Raw genomic sequence first — 17,832 nt, 5'->3', positions numbered from 1 at the left:
CCTAAGGGGTGGCTCCGCACGGCTGTGACGACAATAGCATCCCAGCGGAACAGTCAACCACCCCACGCATGTAGGAAGAGCCACTTAGAAGAAAACGCATTGCCATCGTGTTATTTCTGACCCATGCAATGCTACAGCCAGAGGGCTACAAGCCATGTCACCAACAATCTGCAAAGGGGCCGGAGTTGGGATCGTATAGATTGCAATCAAAATGATACATACCAGCTTGTTATAAGCTGGGGTTTAATCGTTAAAACTCAACTCAAAGTCCTCGTTTCTCTTCTTCGGAAAATCCCTATAAAGCCTCCAAAGGAAAGTTTCTAGGGTATGTGGATGTCAAAGCGATGCATACATCTTCTTCCCCCTTAAATCATGGCGTAACAGGGTAAGTGCCATCATTTGGCCCTCGAGCCCTTCGACAGAACGGGCATATGATATCAAGCGCCGCCGAGTTATTTCCGCAGCCGCACTTGGACTATTACCAATTAGTTTCATATTATCATAGTACGGGTTATTGGTCTGCAATCATCATCAGGGTGTGGGACTTACACAGTTCCAGCGCAAGTAATGGTTCTGGGCCTTTGAGGACGACTTTTTGCCCTTGCTGTGAGTGCTAAGACCAATATGAATCCCCCCACGAGATCCAGTACCGCCATGACGTTTGCCTAATTTATCTTCCGGTCTGGAAATCTGATCAGATGAAGGCCCGGCAACAGAACTATGGGATGAGACTTCAGGGGTAATAGGCACAGGCGCTTGAGGGGTTTCTGTATCCTGGGTCGGACTGTTCTGGATCGGGTCTTCCTGGGCCAGTTCATCCTGGGTTGGGTCATCCTGGGTTGGATCATACTCTACCCGCGGCAACACAAATCTGGCAAGATCCAGCTGATGTTCGCCGACATGCTGTTTGTAGTGATCTGCCGAGTCAATGATAGTGTCAATACAGAAAGGGCAAGGCTCTTTGCTCCAAGCAGCCACGGGTCGCGAGCAAGCATCTTCGAAGTCTGGATCCCAACCCTTGGACCTCCATGTCCCTGGGTGAGACTTCAATGTATGCAACCGAAACCATTTCGATGTACTGAACTTTTGGTGACAACCTTTGGGACACAGCCAAGTACGCCAATGCTTTTGTTGCATATGCTTTATCCATTCACGGCGCGTCTGATATTGCTCTGTGATGGGGCATTCGGCATCTAAACACAGATACGGCCTGACGTCATCGAGCAAGTGTTTTCTGAAGGTCATCTGTCAGTTCGGTAATCACTCCCCGTGGAACCAATATCTTACTCCCATGACTTTTGTCCGTCTGCTGCAATGATCATGTAACAGAAAGGGCACTCGAAGGGACCGTGTTTGTGCATGGCAGGGATTGGGGGTAACTCTAGTTGATTGGAGTCGTATGCTGTTGTTTGTGATGCCGATTCTGATGCATCATCCTCATGAATGATTTTGATCTGATCTAGACCTGGGAATCATCGTCTAGGCCCTGCGGGATAGAAGACGCCACAGTGCTCTGACCTTCCGTATCGGGACCGGAACCATGAGCTACACGGTGATGGTGAGCTTCTCGGTATTTGAAATACTGGCGGCGGTAGGAGTTGGCCTTCCCCATTCTCTCTTGTAGCTCCCGGTCTGACTTGTTATATTTCTCAGCAACATGTTTGATATCCGCCGGCTCATATAACCTGGTGTCGAAGGAACCCTTGAAGAAACGCTTATGAGGAGCGGAGATCTGTATGACCATAGACAACCTCATCAAGCACGTTATTGTCTTGCTGATATGATTGAGAATGTCTTCCATTTCTGCAAGTTTCTCAGTCTCGCTTTCGGCGGAGATTTTTTCTGCTACATTCTATATTAGCTCATCATTCTCTCTCGAACGCACCGAATGTCTCACCATCTTCCAGTAACTCCACGAGGCTGGCAAGTAGTTTCATCACGCGAATTCGAATATTCAATGAGTCCCATAGTCTATACTCTAGTGAGCTTTTGCTTTTCCCTTCACGATCCGCACCCATGTTCTTGATGTAGACTCTCAACCGGGCATTCTGGTCTTCAATACCGGGTGCTGCAACCCATAGTTTCGTGTCCTGTGCCGCTATATCAGTGATGAGCTGAAATTTTGTGAGGCAAAGAGATGCCTGGCTGGCAATGCCACTAGAGGGTTCTGGTTGGATCAGCATTGTCTTGCAAGTGTTTAAGCCACAAGAAAGTTGATCAGTTCTGTATTGGAGTACCAGGGGCATCCTGATAGGGGTCCATGGAATATAGAAAGCTGCCTTTATCACGTGAGTTACCTCTCACGAATGACGTGGTTTCTGCAAAGATGATAAGGCTGTGTGGCAATGGGCAAGAGCTGCCACGACTTCTCACCCCTCCATAGTATGTTGCTCAACTCCACTACAATCTTGAGACCAAATTACGTTAGAGACATTGACCAAACAGTAGCTCAGACCAAAGCACTCATTATATCAGTTACTAGTTCAACTCTTGACTTCTTCCCTATCATGGCTACAGGATTTGAAGTTGTGGGTGTGATACTAGGTGCAATCCCGTTGGTGATTGAGGGCATCAGAGCCTACAAAAGGATCAAAAAAGGAATGAGCCGGACATGCAATACTCTCATTCTTGAGATTGAAACCGAACAGACGATACTTCGAGAACTATATGAGGGGCTATACGACGAGGCTGAGATCAATGGGGATAGAGAACGGAAGATCGAAGAAAACGTAGAACATCTCTTGGGAAATTGTTCTGAGAACTTTACCCGTACGGCTGAGACTATGCACGGAATCATCAAAGAACTGAAGGAAAAGTTGGAAATGAATCCTGACGGGCAAACAGTAAGTCAAATATTCTATGTGCAGATCGCTGTCTCCTCCATGCTGAAGTATGCCATCATAGCCAGACCAGCCATTATTCGCCAGACTCAGGCTCGGCGGGACCGAGGCGGACTTTGACGAGCTTGTGGCGCGCCTTCGCAGGAAGAGCGAGCAGCTGAAGGCCATGATAGATCTCTCTCAGAAGAGGATCGCGCGGGAACCGAAGTCTCGGAAAACGAAGCAGGCGAGCGTGATAGGTGTTGCTCGGCAATTGCTCAAGAACGCCTGCAGCGCACTGAGCCAGGCCATGAAATGCACCTGCCCAAATCCTCACAAGATGAACCTGCGCGTCGAAACGTACTCATCCCAACTTCTTAACCACGGAGATGTCGAAGAGTTGGCTAACAAGATACCCATACACGTCGTTGTGTTGTTTGGCAACTTTGGGCATCACCAAAGCAGCCCGCCTTGGCACTGGGAAGAGCTTTCACTAAGAAAATATGATCAATTAGCCACCCCCCAAGCCAACGTGAATATACAACCCTTAATCGCGAAAGCCAAGCGTGTTCGGTTCACGGAGAAAGTCGAATCTGCTACGACCTTATTCAGCATGAAGGGGAAGACAGCCCAGAAAAGTCCCAATTCTGGATTCACGGTAGCCACGACTCCTCTTGTCGATGGCAAGCTTATCGTCAACATCTGCGATGATCTATGTCGAAAACAATGCTTACCCAATACAGACTACTATGGACACATAGAGGATCCTTCAGCAGGGGGCAAGATCAAATTTACCCTTTCGCCCCTGCGGTACCAGCCAGAGCAACCAGTTCTGCACACTCACCCTGAGGGATGTACTTGTGGACCAAGGGAAAACATTACCTGAGTTGAAATACGTACACCGGTTGAATCTAGCTCCTTTGGTGGCAAGAGCTTTACTTCAACTATCAGGAAGTAGCTGGCTACCCGAGGTAATGACGAGCGAGAACGTCATATTCCCTTAAAAACAACGACACCGCCCTCTACGACTCAATCTACGTGTCAACACCTGGGCCCACGGCGCGGCCCCCCACGTTCAGTTCATTATGCCCTGCTCCCTTCGCGGAAGGACACTCACTAACCGCCCGAGGATGCGGGGTTTGAGGTTGGTTCATATTACCTGCCAGTGCTTATCCTGCATCACTGCCTTGGCCAATGCGACCATGGCTGCAAGGGGCGAGATGAAAATGATACCTTACCATCCTAGCCCACCATCACTGAGGAATCACACTTTAGGGTGACCAAATACCAATACCAGCCTGTACATTCCTTCCGACGAGCCACTGCGTTGTTAAAATCCCACACGCGAAGTCTCCTTCACCCTGCGGTATATATTGGATTGCTCAAGTAGGAAAAAAAAACAGAGCCTGATGGGAGCGAGACCATTCAGCATAATAAACACAATCGCCCACCTCCCGATTTGTACAAACTCCCTGCCATTCATCGAGATGACACATGTACTCGAACACGCCAAACGCCTAGCTAAGACGTTTGAGCTGAGCGACGAGGATGTTCAACAATGCTCCAACGCCTTCGTCGGTGAGCTTAGTAAGTGAAAGCGCAGCAGCATCCCTTTCTCGTATTCCCCGCCGCTCACATATGGACAGGGCTGGGATTGAAACAGAAAACACCGTCCATGTGCCAAATCCCCACCTTCGTCACCCAAATAGCAGGTGGCCACGAGAAGGTATAGCATGGTTGGATGATTCTGGTCCCCAAATGGCGTACTAATGAACAACTGCCCAGGGCATTTCGCTGGACGTTGATCTTGGCGGCACGAATTTGAGGGTGTGCTCAGTTGAGCTCCATGGTGACGCAACGTCTACAGTGCTGCAGTCGCAATTGCCTGTGCCCCCAAGCATAATGGCCTGCGACCAGGCTGCGGGTCTCTTCTCCTTCATTGCAAACCGCATCCGGGACTTTCTTAAGATTTATCACCAGTCATGGTTGGATGCTGCCGCGAACGATCACAAGGCCCCTTTTCTGAGCTTGGGGTTCACGTTTTCGTTCCCGGCGTACCAAACAGCCCTCGACTCTGGCATCTTGCTCCATTGGACGAAGGGCTTTGACATTCTGGATGCCGTGAATCAAGATGTGTGCAAGCTATTACAGACGGAAATCGACATCCTGAAGCTTCCTGTCAAGGTCGCAGCATTGGTGAATGACGCTGTTGGGACCGTCATGTCCAGGGCTTACAGCCTCCCACCATCGCATGTACGACCAACGGTGGATGCGATTTTTGGAACTGGGACAAATGGTGTATACCTTCAAGCCCTTTCGGAAGTGACCAAGCCGATCGAAGGGCTTTCTGGGTCTCCAAGCCGCTCCATGTTCATGAGCACCGAATGGGGGTTCTTTTGATAACATGCTCGCAGTTTTGCCTGTCACCCCGTACGACTTTGAGCTAAACAAGATCAGCGTCAACCCAGGAAACCAGATGTTTGAGAAGAGGGTATCAGGGATGTTCTTAGGTGAGATTTTGAGACTGGCGGTGCTGGGTCTCTGCGACGACGGCCAGGCTCAGCTGTTCAGAGGTTTCGCGACCCACAATTCATCTCTCCCCAAGCGTTGGTCAGTGGATTCGTCGATTGTTTCGGTCGCAGAAGCCGACAACTCAAAAGGCCTACCCGTGCTGAGTCAGAAGATATCCGACACCTTTGGGATTCCCGAGGACTTTGTGACGACCGAGGATGCTCACGCAGTGAAGTTGATTGCTCATGGTATGGGTACTCGAGCTGCAAGACTTGCTGGTATGGCTGTTGGGTCCGTCATAATCCAGGGCCGCTTACTGGATACCCAAGGCGCGACTACAGACACAGGGCCGGGCAAAGGGGGCTGCAAGGTCGATGTTGCCGTTGATGGAAGTGTAGTAGAACACTACCCAGGGTTTGAGGTCCATATGACGAAGGCTCCGAAAGTCCTTGATGGGATCGGTGATGCAGGAGAGAGCAACATCATTATTGGCCACACAAAAGATGGGTCTAGTGTAGGAGCGGCTATCATTGCTCTCTTGGCTTCAAGGGACATCTGAACGAGTTGAAACATTGCTATAGATATAATAAAATGAGACGAGACTGCAGCTTTCCGCACACAAACAACCACGCCACGCCTTTTTGGTTGTCGATACGTGTTGAAAATCTTCAATAACAACATCATCACGTTCTTAGATAGCGTCCTAAGATGGTTTGGTCAGCGGCAGCCAATCTGTTTTCATTGGTTCCCGGGCTTCCATGTCGGCCATGATATTACAGGTTAAAAAGAGAAAGCGATGTTCTGGGGCCTAAAATTGGCAAGCGTGGGATCTTATTTTATAATGGTACAACAGCGAGGTAGTAAAGTAGACGGTAGTTACGCCTATGTATTAAGTATATAGCCTTTTTATTTTATAAGGCCTAGGTTAATTAAATAAACGTAGCCGCTTAATTTATACCTTTACTTATTTTATTAAGAAGTTCGAATAATGTTTTTTATATTATTTATTTCTTATTTAACTAGCTTATAAAAGGAAATTAAGAGTATATATTTTAAATTATTATACTTTAATTAATTATTTATTAATAAAATATTACGTTTAATAATAACGTTAACTCGTTTTTAACTTATTTTATAAAGCTTTTACTAAGGTTTTATAAATAAGTTTATTTATTAAAAATAATAAAATCGAGTTATAAAAAACTCGAAGTTATTAATGATAACGTAATATATAATACTTTAAAAGTAATTATAAAAAGTTAATAAAATTAATATAATAAAACTTTTATATAAATAAAAAATGTAAGTCTTATACTTTTCCTTAATTAATTATATACTCTTATTATAATATTATTAATAAACTACAAAACACCGTTTTTAAATAAATAAATAAAATAATAATAATATAATATTATTTTAATACTAATACTAAATTAATTATAAAATTTAATAATATTTTTATCTAGTTTTATTTTTATTATAGCTTATAATAATAATATTTTTATAAATAAATATTAATATATTATTTTATTTACTATATATTAAACTTTAATATATATAAGTATATAACTTAATAAGCTCGGAAAAGGCAAAACGTTTAAATTATTAAATAAATTTTCAAAAGATTTATTTATATTTTAATACTTAATTAACTTAAATAGAAATAATAATTATATATTAAACGAGTTTTAACTACTCGATAATATTTTAACTTATAAAACTATTAATTATAATCGCTCGAAAGCGTTATATTATAAACATATTCGACTTATAATAATACGTTACTTAAAACCCAGTTGAAATATATTTTTTATAACTATAAAATTTATATATTATAAAGAAATAAATTATTCTTAACGTTTTATTTTTAACGATCTTTTAATTTATTATAACGCGTAAATTAATATAATTATTTATTTCACACTTTATAATAACGCTTTTAATATATTAAGATTAATAATTATTTAATAAGTCTTTTAAATTAAAAATATAAGCTTAATTAAATATATAACCTTGTAATAAACAAGAGTAAGTAAAGCGAACGGTTTTTTATATAAAAAATAAAATTATTTAATATTATAAGCTTTATAATAACTTAAAGTAGTAAAGTTTTAATATAAGAAATAAAGAACTTATTATATTAAAAGCTTTTTAAAGAAATAATATTAACTTTATAAATAATAAGTTTTAATTTAATATTAATTCTTTATTTATATTAATATAAAATAAAAAAGCTTTTAATATTATACGAAATTAAACGCCACGTTATAATTTAAAATAAGCTATATTTAAAATAAACTATATTTAATAATATATATATTAATAAAGATAATAAGTTTAATTATAAAACGTTTTAATTAACTTATTTATTTATATTAAAATAATGCGTAACTTATAAACTTAAAAAGAAAATAGTTTTTAAATATCTTTAAAAGCTTTTATTATTAGATTCTAAAATTAAAGCGTTAAAATAATAACGAGAAATATTTAAAACTAGTTAATATTTATATAACGTAGTTTATAAGCGAAATAACTATATAAGCGAATCGATTATTTTCGTTAAATTTTATACGAATAACTTTTATAACTTAATTCCTTTACCACCTATTATAGTTAATATTTAAGAAGAAGGGTAAATAGTTTTAACGCTTTAAGCGCTTAAGAATAATTTAAAATTAAATTTTCGACGCGTAGTTTAAACGTACGAAGTCTTTTATATAACCCTTTATAACCGATAACTCGGTATTTTTACAAAACGTAAAATATCCGTAGATTCTCGGAAATTAACGGATTCCGAAAAAGATGTAATCGTATAGTATATAATCGAACTAAATTCGCGATCGTTTTTTCCTCGGATAAGTAGCGTTAAAAATATAGCGAATCGATTACTCCGTTAACGCGACGCGGGACGTATCGGCGTTAATTAAGCCTCTAATTTTATATAACGGTAATTAAACCTCTAAACGCGTTTTAATTAAAAAATTAATTTTTAAAAAGTTTTTTATAAAAATCTTAACGCGTATCGCGCGTAATTTATTTTTATACGGAATATATTTTATAAATATAAGATTTAAAAGAAAGATATTTATAATTTTAACGAAACCGGCTTTATTATAAGTTAAATCTTATCTAAAATAGTTATTACCACCTCCGATCGATGCGAAAGGCCTAGGGTAATATAATAAAAGAACCGGGAATAGGTTATAATTATTTAAAACGTCGGATTATTCGGTTACGCTATCCTTTCATATATTATATTTAATATAACCTATAAACGAGCTACGTATATAAGCGAGCTATATATTTTTAATTAATTCTCTTATAATTAATTTTATATTAATTTTTCTTTTTTAATAAATATATAATTAAAAAATAAAGAAATAAGGTTAAATTTAATATTTTAAACGTTTTAAAATAATTTAAAATTAAATATATAAAAAGTTATAACGATATATTATATTTTAAAATCGATATTACGTAGCCGACGACGCGGAATTCGATCACGATCCGAAATCTTTATAAATTCTCGAAAGTTTTTTAATTTTATAAAGGAATTAATTATTTAATATATTATTAATTTAAATACGTAATCGTTTCTTCCCCGGTTAAATAATATAAAAAATATAGCGAATCGATTACTTAATTTATATAACGCGGGACGCGTCGGCGTTAATTAAGCCTTTAACTTTATACGATAATAATTAGACCTCCGGACACGTTTTAATTAAAAAATCGATTATTAAAGAACCTTTTATAAAAATCTTAACGTATATTACGCGTAGTTTAGTTTTATATAAAATATAATTAATAAATATAAAATATAAAAAGAGGATATATATAATTTTAATGAGACCGGGTTTTTTATAAATTAAATCTTATTCGAAATAATTATAACCACCTCCGATTAACGCGGAAAACTTAGGGTAATATAATAAAAGAATTAAGAATAAGTTATAATTATTTAAAGCGTTAGATTAAATAATTACGCCATCCTTCCGTATATTATTTTTATTAAGAAAACGTACCTTTTTTTTAATATAAAAACAGCTTATTATTAAAGGATTAAATAATTATAATTATTAAAAATAGCTAAATTACGAATAAAAAAGGTAAGGATTAAATTCGACACTTTAATTAATATATTAAGTTTTATACGAAAAGTATTACTACCTCTTAGTCTTAAACGGCTATAAAAGCTATTACTTAATAACTTTCGAGCTCTATTATAAAAAAAACTCGATTATTTTATTTTATATACTTTTTTATTTATTATATAAATTTTAACCTCTTAATATTAATTATTTTTATAAATTAAAAAAAGTATATAAAAAAGAAATTAAAGGTTTTATACGGGCGTATATTACTTATATTTTTAAAGAAGACTTCTTATTAACGTTTTTAAAAGCGTTTTAAGCGATTTTTACCGTTTCGAATATATAAAAAAGCTTTTAAAAAATAAGACTCGTTTCGTATAATCCGGAGTATATTATTTTATAATTAAATATAAAGCTACGTATTTTAATACTTTTAGGGACGTTTTTTAACCTATTTATCCTTTAAGAATTAAGAATTTAAAAAATTTTAATTAAAACTTAGTTCTAAGCCGAATATATTTAAAACCGTATCGTATAATATTAAAATAACTTTTTAATATTTATTTTAATTAGTTATAATTAAATTATAAAAATTATAATATAAATTATATACCGAGTTACTCTTTTAAAAAATAAGAACGCGATATTTCGAAAAGTAAATAAAATACTTAATTAGCGCCGCCGTACGAAAAAAACCGGTTATAAAATAGAATATTATTTTATATATAAATTAAAAAAGATTTATAGTTTTTAAGAAACGTTAATAAATAATTATAAAACGGATCGCGTCGGAAAAATAATTATACGAGAAAGCTTAAAACACGTTTATAACGTTAACGTATCCCACAAGCGAATATCTTATTTTTTTATACCCTTTTTAATAAAATATAAGTTAATTTTATTATAACGTATTTAATATATTAAAATTAATCGGAATTCTTATTTTTAAATACTTTTATATTATTTTAATAAATACGCGTATTATACCCGGGCTCTCCGTAGATTTTATAACGTTATAAGCGTGTCCTAAACGTTTTTATATAACCACTCCTCCGACGCGATTCGTTTTATAACTATTTATTAATATCCTTTTAAAACTATAAGTCTTTTTTAACTTATATACGAAATAATCTTTTATTTTATAGCCGTTTCTTTTTCGTACGGCGGCGCCGGCTAAACATTTTATTTACTTTTTAAAGTATCGCATTCTCACCTTTTAAAAAAGTAACTCGGTATATAATATACGTTATAACTTTTATAATTTAATTAAAACTAATTAAAATAAATATTAAAAAATTATTTTAATACTATATAATACGGTTTCGAACGTATGCGGTTTAGGATTAAGCTTTAATTAAATTATTTAAAATTTTTAATTTTTAAAGAATAAATAGGTTAAAAAATGTCCCCGGAGGTATTAAAATATATAGTTTTATATTTAATTATAAAATAATATATTCCGGATTATACGAAATAAATCCTATCCTTTAAAAGCTTTCTCGTATATTCGAAACGGTAAAAATCGCTTAAAACGCTTTTAAAAACGTTAATAGGAAGTCCTTTTTTAAAATATAAATAATATACGCCCGTATAAAATATTTAATTTTTTTCCTATATACCTTTTTTAATATATAAAAATAACCGATATTAAAAGGTTAAAATTTATATAATAAATAAGAAAATATATAAAATATAATAATCAAGTTCTTTTTATAATAGAGCTCGAAAGTTATTAAGTAATAACTTTTGTAACCGTCCAGGACTAAGAGGCGATAATAACCCTTCGTATAAAACCTAATATATTAATTAAAATATTAAATTTAGTCCTCGCCTCTTTTATTCGTAATCTAGCTATTTTTAATAATTACGATTACCTAGTCTTTCGGCAATAGGCTATTTTCGTATTAAAAAAAGAGGTGCGTTTTCCCGGTAAAAATCATATACAGAGGGATGGCGTAACCGTATAATTTAACACCCTAAATAACTATAACCTATTCCCAATTCATTTATTATATTACCCTAGGCTTTCCGTATCGATCGGAAGTGGTTATAATTATTTCGAACGAGATTTAACTTATAAAAAAGCCGGTCTTATTAAAGTTATAAATATCCTCTTTTTAAATCCCGTATTTATAAATTATATTCCGTATAAAAATAAACTACGCATAATACGCGTTAAGATTTTTATAAAAAACTTTTTAATAATTAATTCTTCGATTAAAACGCGTCCGGAAGTTTAATTATTATTATACGAAATTAAAGGCCTAATTAATATCGACGCGTCCCGCGTTACGTAAACTAAATAATCGATTCGCTATATCTTTTATATTATTTAATTAAAAAAAAACGATCGCGTATTTAAATTAATAATATATTAAATAATTATATCTTTTTTAAAATTTAAAAGCTTTTAAAAATTTATAAATATTTCGCGTTATATAGGTTAATTATTTCGTTTACACTATAAGGGTTTTAATAAAACGTAATAAATTAATATAGCTTTTCGTATATTTAAAGTTAAGTCTTCTTAAAGCGCTTAAAACATTAGAATTATATTACTCTCTTTTTAAAGTTATAATATTTTCGGACGTAAAAAAATATAAAAAAAAGTTAAAGCTATAAAGAAATTTATGAAAGTAGGACATTCGCTTGTATAGGATATTCGCTTGTGGGATACGTTAACGTAAATAATATACCGGTTCGTTTTATTAAAACATGAAATAACCGTATTATAAGAGGTAAATAAAATATTTAGCTAGCGCCACCGTACGAAAAAGAAACGGCTATAAAATAAAAGATCACTTTATATATAAGTTAAAAGAAACCTATAATTTTAAAGGGATATTAATGAATAGTTATAAGATAAATTACGCCGGAGTAATGGTTATACGAGAAGGCTTAAAACGCGACCGCGGCGCTATAAAATCTACGGGGAGCCTAGGCATAATACGCGCACTTATTAAAACGATATAGATATATCTAGTAATAAAGATTCCGATTAATTTTAATATATTAAATACGTTATAGCGGAATTAATTTATACTTTATTATACGAAGTCTTCAAATGTGGTTAATTCGCTTATATAATTATTTCGCTTATAGACTACGTTAAACGATAAGGAAATAAAAACGAAATTTTATTATTATTAAAAAGTATTAAAACGAAATAAGAGTAACGTATAAATAACGTTAGAAAGTAATACCGGTAATATATTTTTTATAAGAAGCTCACGTAGGATATCGAGAGATAAATTATAAGTAAAAAGGAATTAAAAGAATTTAAAAAAGCTTAGTAATTAAAGATTAACTTTTAAATCTTTAAAGGTGTAAAGGTAATTAAAGCATTTTTCAATCGAAACTACCTATTTTTAAAAATTTATTAAAACTATATATTATATTATTAATATTATATTCTAACTTTATTAATAGTGAAAAAGGTTTAAATATATTCGTATATATAAACGAGAATAAATTTAATTATATATAGTTAAAATAACATTTTTTAAGTATTATATTTTTTAATTATTATATTTTTTATTAATTATATTAAAACTAAACGCTTTTTATTTTAAAAGCGAACTTTTATATATAATCGATTAACGATAATAAATAATTATTTCGAGCGTATATATACTAAAGAAATTAAAAACTTTAAATATAACGTACCCCACGGTCTAATTAACCACACGGTTTAACTAACTATTTTCTCGTAATTCTTAACAACTAACTTTATTTTATTTTTTTATTATTATTTTATTATAGGTAGTAATTAAAAAGAAAGCGATATATAATTAATGTTTTAAGCGCTTCGAAATAGTTTTAAATTAAGTTTCCGTTTTATAATACAAGTTTATAATATTCTTTATATAACTTTACGTCTTTAATATCGCGGCGGTATTTTATAATAAGATGTACGATTATTAATATAAAAGCTTATTATTTTCGAAAAAAATATAATAGTTTAATATATAATCGAATTAAATTCGCGATCGTTTTCTCTTTAAATAAGTAATATTAAAGATATAGCGAACTAATTATTCCTTTAACGTAACGCGGGACGCGTCGGCGTTAATTAAGCCTTTAGTTTTATATAATAATAATTGGACCTCCGGACGCGTTCTAATCGAAAAATCGATTATTAAAGAGTTCTTTATAAAAATCCCGACGCGTATTACGCGTAGTTTATTTTCGTACGAAATATAATTAATAAATATAGGATTTAAAAGGAGGATATTTATAATTTCGACGAGACCGGCTTTTTTAGCAGCTAAATCTCGTTTAAAATAATCGTAACCACCTCCGATCGATACGAGAGGCCTAAAATAATTTAATAAAAAAATTAAGAATAGGTTATAACTATTTAAAGCGTCGGATCGTACGGTTACGCCATCCCTTCGTATATTATATTTACCGGGAAAACGTACCTCTCTTTTTAATACGAAAACAGCCTATTATTAAAGGACTAAATAATCGCAGTTATTAAAAACGGCTAAATTACGAATAAAAAAAGCGAAAACTAAATTTAATATTTTAATAAATATATAAAGTTTTATATAAAAAGTATTTATTATTTATTAATTTTTAATAATTATAAAAGTTATTATTTAATAAATTTCGAGCTTTATTATAAAAAGAACTCGATTATTATACTTTATATACTTTTTTATTTATTATATAAGTTTTAACTTTTTAATATCGGTTATTTTTATATATTAAAAAGGTTATACGAGAAAGAAATCAAGGGTTTTATACGGGCGTATATTATTTATATTTTAAAAGCGTTATAAGCGATTTTTACCGTTTTAAATATTTAAAGAGGTTTTTAAAAAGTAGTATTAATATTATATAATTTAGAATATCTTATTTTATAATTAAATATAAAACTATATACGTTAACGCTTCCGGCGACCTCTTTTAACTTATTTATACCTTAAAAATTAAAAACTTTAAATAATTTAATTAAAGTTTTATTTTAAACTAAATACATAATAAATCGAATCGCGTAATATTAAAATAACTCTTTAATATTAATTTTTATTAAACTTAATTAAATTAAGAAAAGTATAACGCAGGTTATATACCGGCTCGCGTTTTTAAAAAGTAAAGTAACCATATTACGAAAAGTAAATAAAATACTTAGCCGGCGCCGCCGTACGAAAGAAAACGGCTATAAAATAGAAAATTACTTCGTATATAAGCTAAAAAAGTCTTATAGTTTTAAAAAAACGTTCATAAGTAATTATAAAACAAATCGCGAAAAAGGAGTAGTCGTATAAAGACGTTTAAACCGCGCTTATAACGCTATAAAATTTACGGAAAGCCCGGTTATAATACTCGTATTTATTAAAATAATATAAAAGTGTTTAATAAAAATAATTCTAAATAGTTTTAATTAATTTTAAACGTAATAATTAAATAAATTTATATTTTATTATACGAGGTTTTAAAAAGTGTTTAATTAAACCGTATATTTAATTAAATTATAAACTACGTTAAATATATTATCGAGTTTAACGAATAAATTAATAAAGGTAACTATTATTATTATAATTCCTTTATCTTTAAAAAGCAGCCGATATAACTCTTTTATTTTAAGTATTAAAACAGCTAGATATCTATATTACTTTAAAAAAGGTGCTACGTACCTACGCGCACGAACCCCTTTCCTACTTTATAAAAAGGGGTATACGACGCCCCTCGGAGCTCGCATTAAAGATAGATATAAATAAAACAATATAGTAATATAACCTCGATTAAACCCGGGACCTATTTATACGTATATACGAAAGCTTATCTAATATTAATTAATAATTATATAAAGTAATTATAAATTAATAAGAGTAAAGAGACGGTTTTACGCCCCTACCGACGCAAGGGCGACCATGCTAAAGAGCCCCGATAATTTCCGCCCGTTAAAGATTCGAAAGAAGAGCCGAACTAAATTAACCGTACGAGGAGGAACCCTTTTTTTCGAGTATATATTATAAGGAAAAGACTAAGTTCCGAATTATACGCGAAACTAGCTAAACTATATATACTTATATATTTAAATACCCTTATTCTACGATTTATAAAATAATAACCTTTTTTAAAATAGAGTTAGTTATAGTCGACGAATCGAGATCGAGCTTAGATATATCGAATTTAAATAAACCGACGACTTTAAACCTCGAAGTATTTGTATACGAAAAAGTATTTTAAAATATCGAGATCTTTATTAAATAGGCTTTCGTACGTACGTGTAAGTGGGTTCCGGGTTTAATCGAGGTTATATTATTATATTCTATTATTTATATCTATTTTTAGTACGAGCTACGAGGGGTATCGTATACCCCTCTTAATAAAACTAAAAAGGGTTCGTACGCGCAGGTATATAATACTTTTTTTAAAATAGTATAAAAAACTTTAATTCTTATTATTCTAATATTAGCAGTTTTTTATTTTAGCGATAAAATTAGCCTATTCCCCTTTTTAAATACGGGCCTTCCCTTCTCGAGGGTCTTATACGGATAGGTTACGCTAATCCGGTATTCGGTGCTTGCTTAAGCCGTATAGGTAATATTATACCTTTTTAATATTAATTTTATCGAATAATAAGTCCCTTTAATTAATTATTTTAATCGTTTAATAATAATAATAATAATAGGGGAAGTTATTATATATTAATATATATTACTTCTCGTTATAAATTAAAAAAAATAGTTTAAAAGTAATAATAATAATAAAAGTGCCGTTATATATCGCGATACGTCATATTTTATCGGGAATATACGAGTCTAACTTCTTAATATACGCTTCTATACGTACGGTAAGGCTATTTATTAAGATTATTTATTTAAAGGCCTTATTTAAGGATACCTTAATAAAGGCGTCTGCCGGGTTATCCTTACTATCGATATAATAGATTTATAAGATCTCCCTTTTTTCGTATAACTTTCGAAAGGATATAATATCGATTATAAGCCTCTTTTCGTTTATTATACCTAGCTTAACTAAGTAGTTATAAAAAGATTTCGAATTTATATAAAAAGTTATTAATATATCTTAAAATCTTAAGGTTTATACGATTCTTTTAAACGTAATACTTAGTATAATACCGCTATTTATATTAGAAATCGTGCCGTATAATTCGTTAACTAATACGCTCCGTATAATTCTTTTATATTTCGTCAAGCTTTAATAAGTAATATTACCTTAAATCTCGAACTAATCTTTTATATAATTTATTTCCTAACTTAATAAGATTAGATATCTAAGTTAAGAAATTAAGTCCTTAGTATTCTCGAACGAGCCGTTAATAAAAAAAAAGTATATATCTTTATATAATAAAGGTTAAGCGGGATATATTTTAGGCCGCATATCGAGTTTTAAATCTATTAATTAATACGCTCGTTTAAGTTCTTAATATCCTTATTTTTTAAAGTTTATATTTAAGCGGTGATAAATAAGTTGTACGCTATTTCTAATTAATAAATAAAAGTTAAATATACTCTTTTTACACGTTAAAAGATATATTACTAATTTTTATCGATAGCTTTCGAATCGATAAGCTTTAATTAATTAGCTTATCCTTTTTACTTAAAAAGGATATCGTATAAATTTAATTAAATCTTACCTCTATTAAACTCGATTAGCGTATTTTCGGTTAAGATACTTTTTAGCTTTATATAAAATTATTCCTTTATTAACTTTTCTTCTTTTTTCTAAGAAAAGAGGGCTATAACAAAGCTGAACGTATCGATAGTTTATATTATTATAATACTAAAAATGTCCGGTCCTTTTATAATAATTAATAAATAAGCGTTATATATTAAAATTATTATTCTTAAATTTCGTATATAATAATTATAATACGTTTTAAACTAATAAAATCCTGATTCTATTAATCCGTATAGGGGTAATACGATTTAAAATAACGTCCTTTCGAGATATTAAATCTTTAATTTTACTAGTAAATATATATAAATTAGTCGGTTTAATTTATTATACGATTAAATATACGCCTATATAATATTACGTAACTCGCTTTATATATTAAAGTTTCGGATTAAGGTTAGTTCGAAAATTTAAAAAAGTCTTTAGCTTATCCGCTGGATTATTAATAACTGGGTTAAAATAGCCTCCTTTTCTATATCTTCGTAACCTTATATTACGAGCTTAAATTTCTTATACGGCTTCGTAATTTTACCTTTAATCTTTTATACGAGCCGTGTTATAAAAATTCCCCGGCCGGTGTGCTTACCCGGGTCGAATTAAATAAATTCGAAAACTTTTCGTACGGCGAGATTATTAATCTCTTCTACGTTAAATTCTTAAAATAAATATTTAAACGAGATAATAACGCCGTCTTATTAAAGCTTAATTATTAAGTTATAATTCTCTTATTTTTTTAAATAAAAAATACGGCG

The 17,832-nt window shown here is 32.1% G+C and overlaps 3 protein-coding genes across 3 annotated transcripts; 2 read left to right on the top strand and 1 right to left on the bottom strand.

The window, feature by feature from the left end:
* Positions 1–370: 370 nt before the first annotated feature.
* PG994_000036 (zinc finger transcription factor ace1) lies at positions 371–2,183 on the bottom strand (the record flags this gene model as incomplete). The annotated part of the gene is made up of 5 exons (XM_066851445.1): positions 371–475; positions 550–1,234; positions 1,288–1,465; positions 1,519–1,842; positions 1,898–2,183. 5 exons carry the CDS (start codon positions 2,181–2,183, stop codon positions 371–373), a joined length of 1,578 nt encoding a protein of 525 aa, XP_066722077.1.
* A 162-nt stretch (positions 2,184–2,345) lies between these two features.
* PG994_000035 (uncharacterized protein) lies at positions 2,346–3,705 on the top strand (the record flags this gene model as incomplete). Its single annotated transcript, XM_066851444.1, has 3 exons — positions 2,346–2,382; positions 2,449–2,843; positions 2,905–3,705. 3 exons carry the CDS (start codon positions 2,346–2,348, stop codon positions 3,703–3,705), a joined length of 1,233 nt encoding a protein of 410 aa, XP_066722076.1.
* Positions 3,706–4,306: 601 nt separating this feature from the next.
* Positions 4,307–5,889, top strand: PG994_000034 (Glucokinase Glk1 protein; the record flags this gene model as incomplete). The annotated part of the gene is made up of 4 exons (XM_066851443.1): positions 4,307–4,406; positions 4,466–4,545; positions 4,605–5,209; positions 5,277–5,889. 4 exons carry the CDS (start codon positions 4,307–4,309, stop codon positions 5,887–5,889), a joined length of 1,398 nt encoding a protein of 465 aa, XP_066722075.1.
* Positions 5,890–17,832: the final 11,943 nt, after the last annotated feature.

The sequence above is a fragment of the Apiospora phragmitis genome (assembly GCF_038363925.1).
Source record: "Apiospora phragmitis strain CBS 135458 chromosome Unknown utg000001l:1.0-2902119.0:1.0-2906034.0, whole genome shotgun sequence".
Taxonomy (NCBI): Eukaryota; Fungi; Ascomycota; class Sordariomycetes; order Amphisphaeriales; family Apiosporaceae; genus Apiospora; species Apiospora phragmitis.
This window is presented reverse-complemented; position numbering and strand designations above follow the sequence as displayed.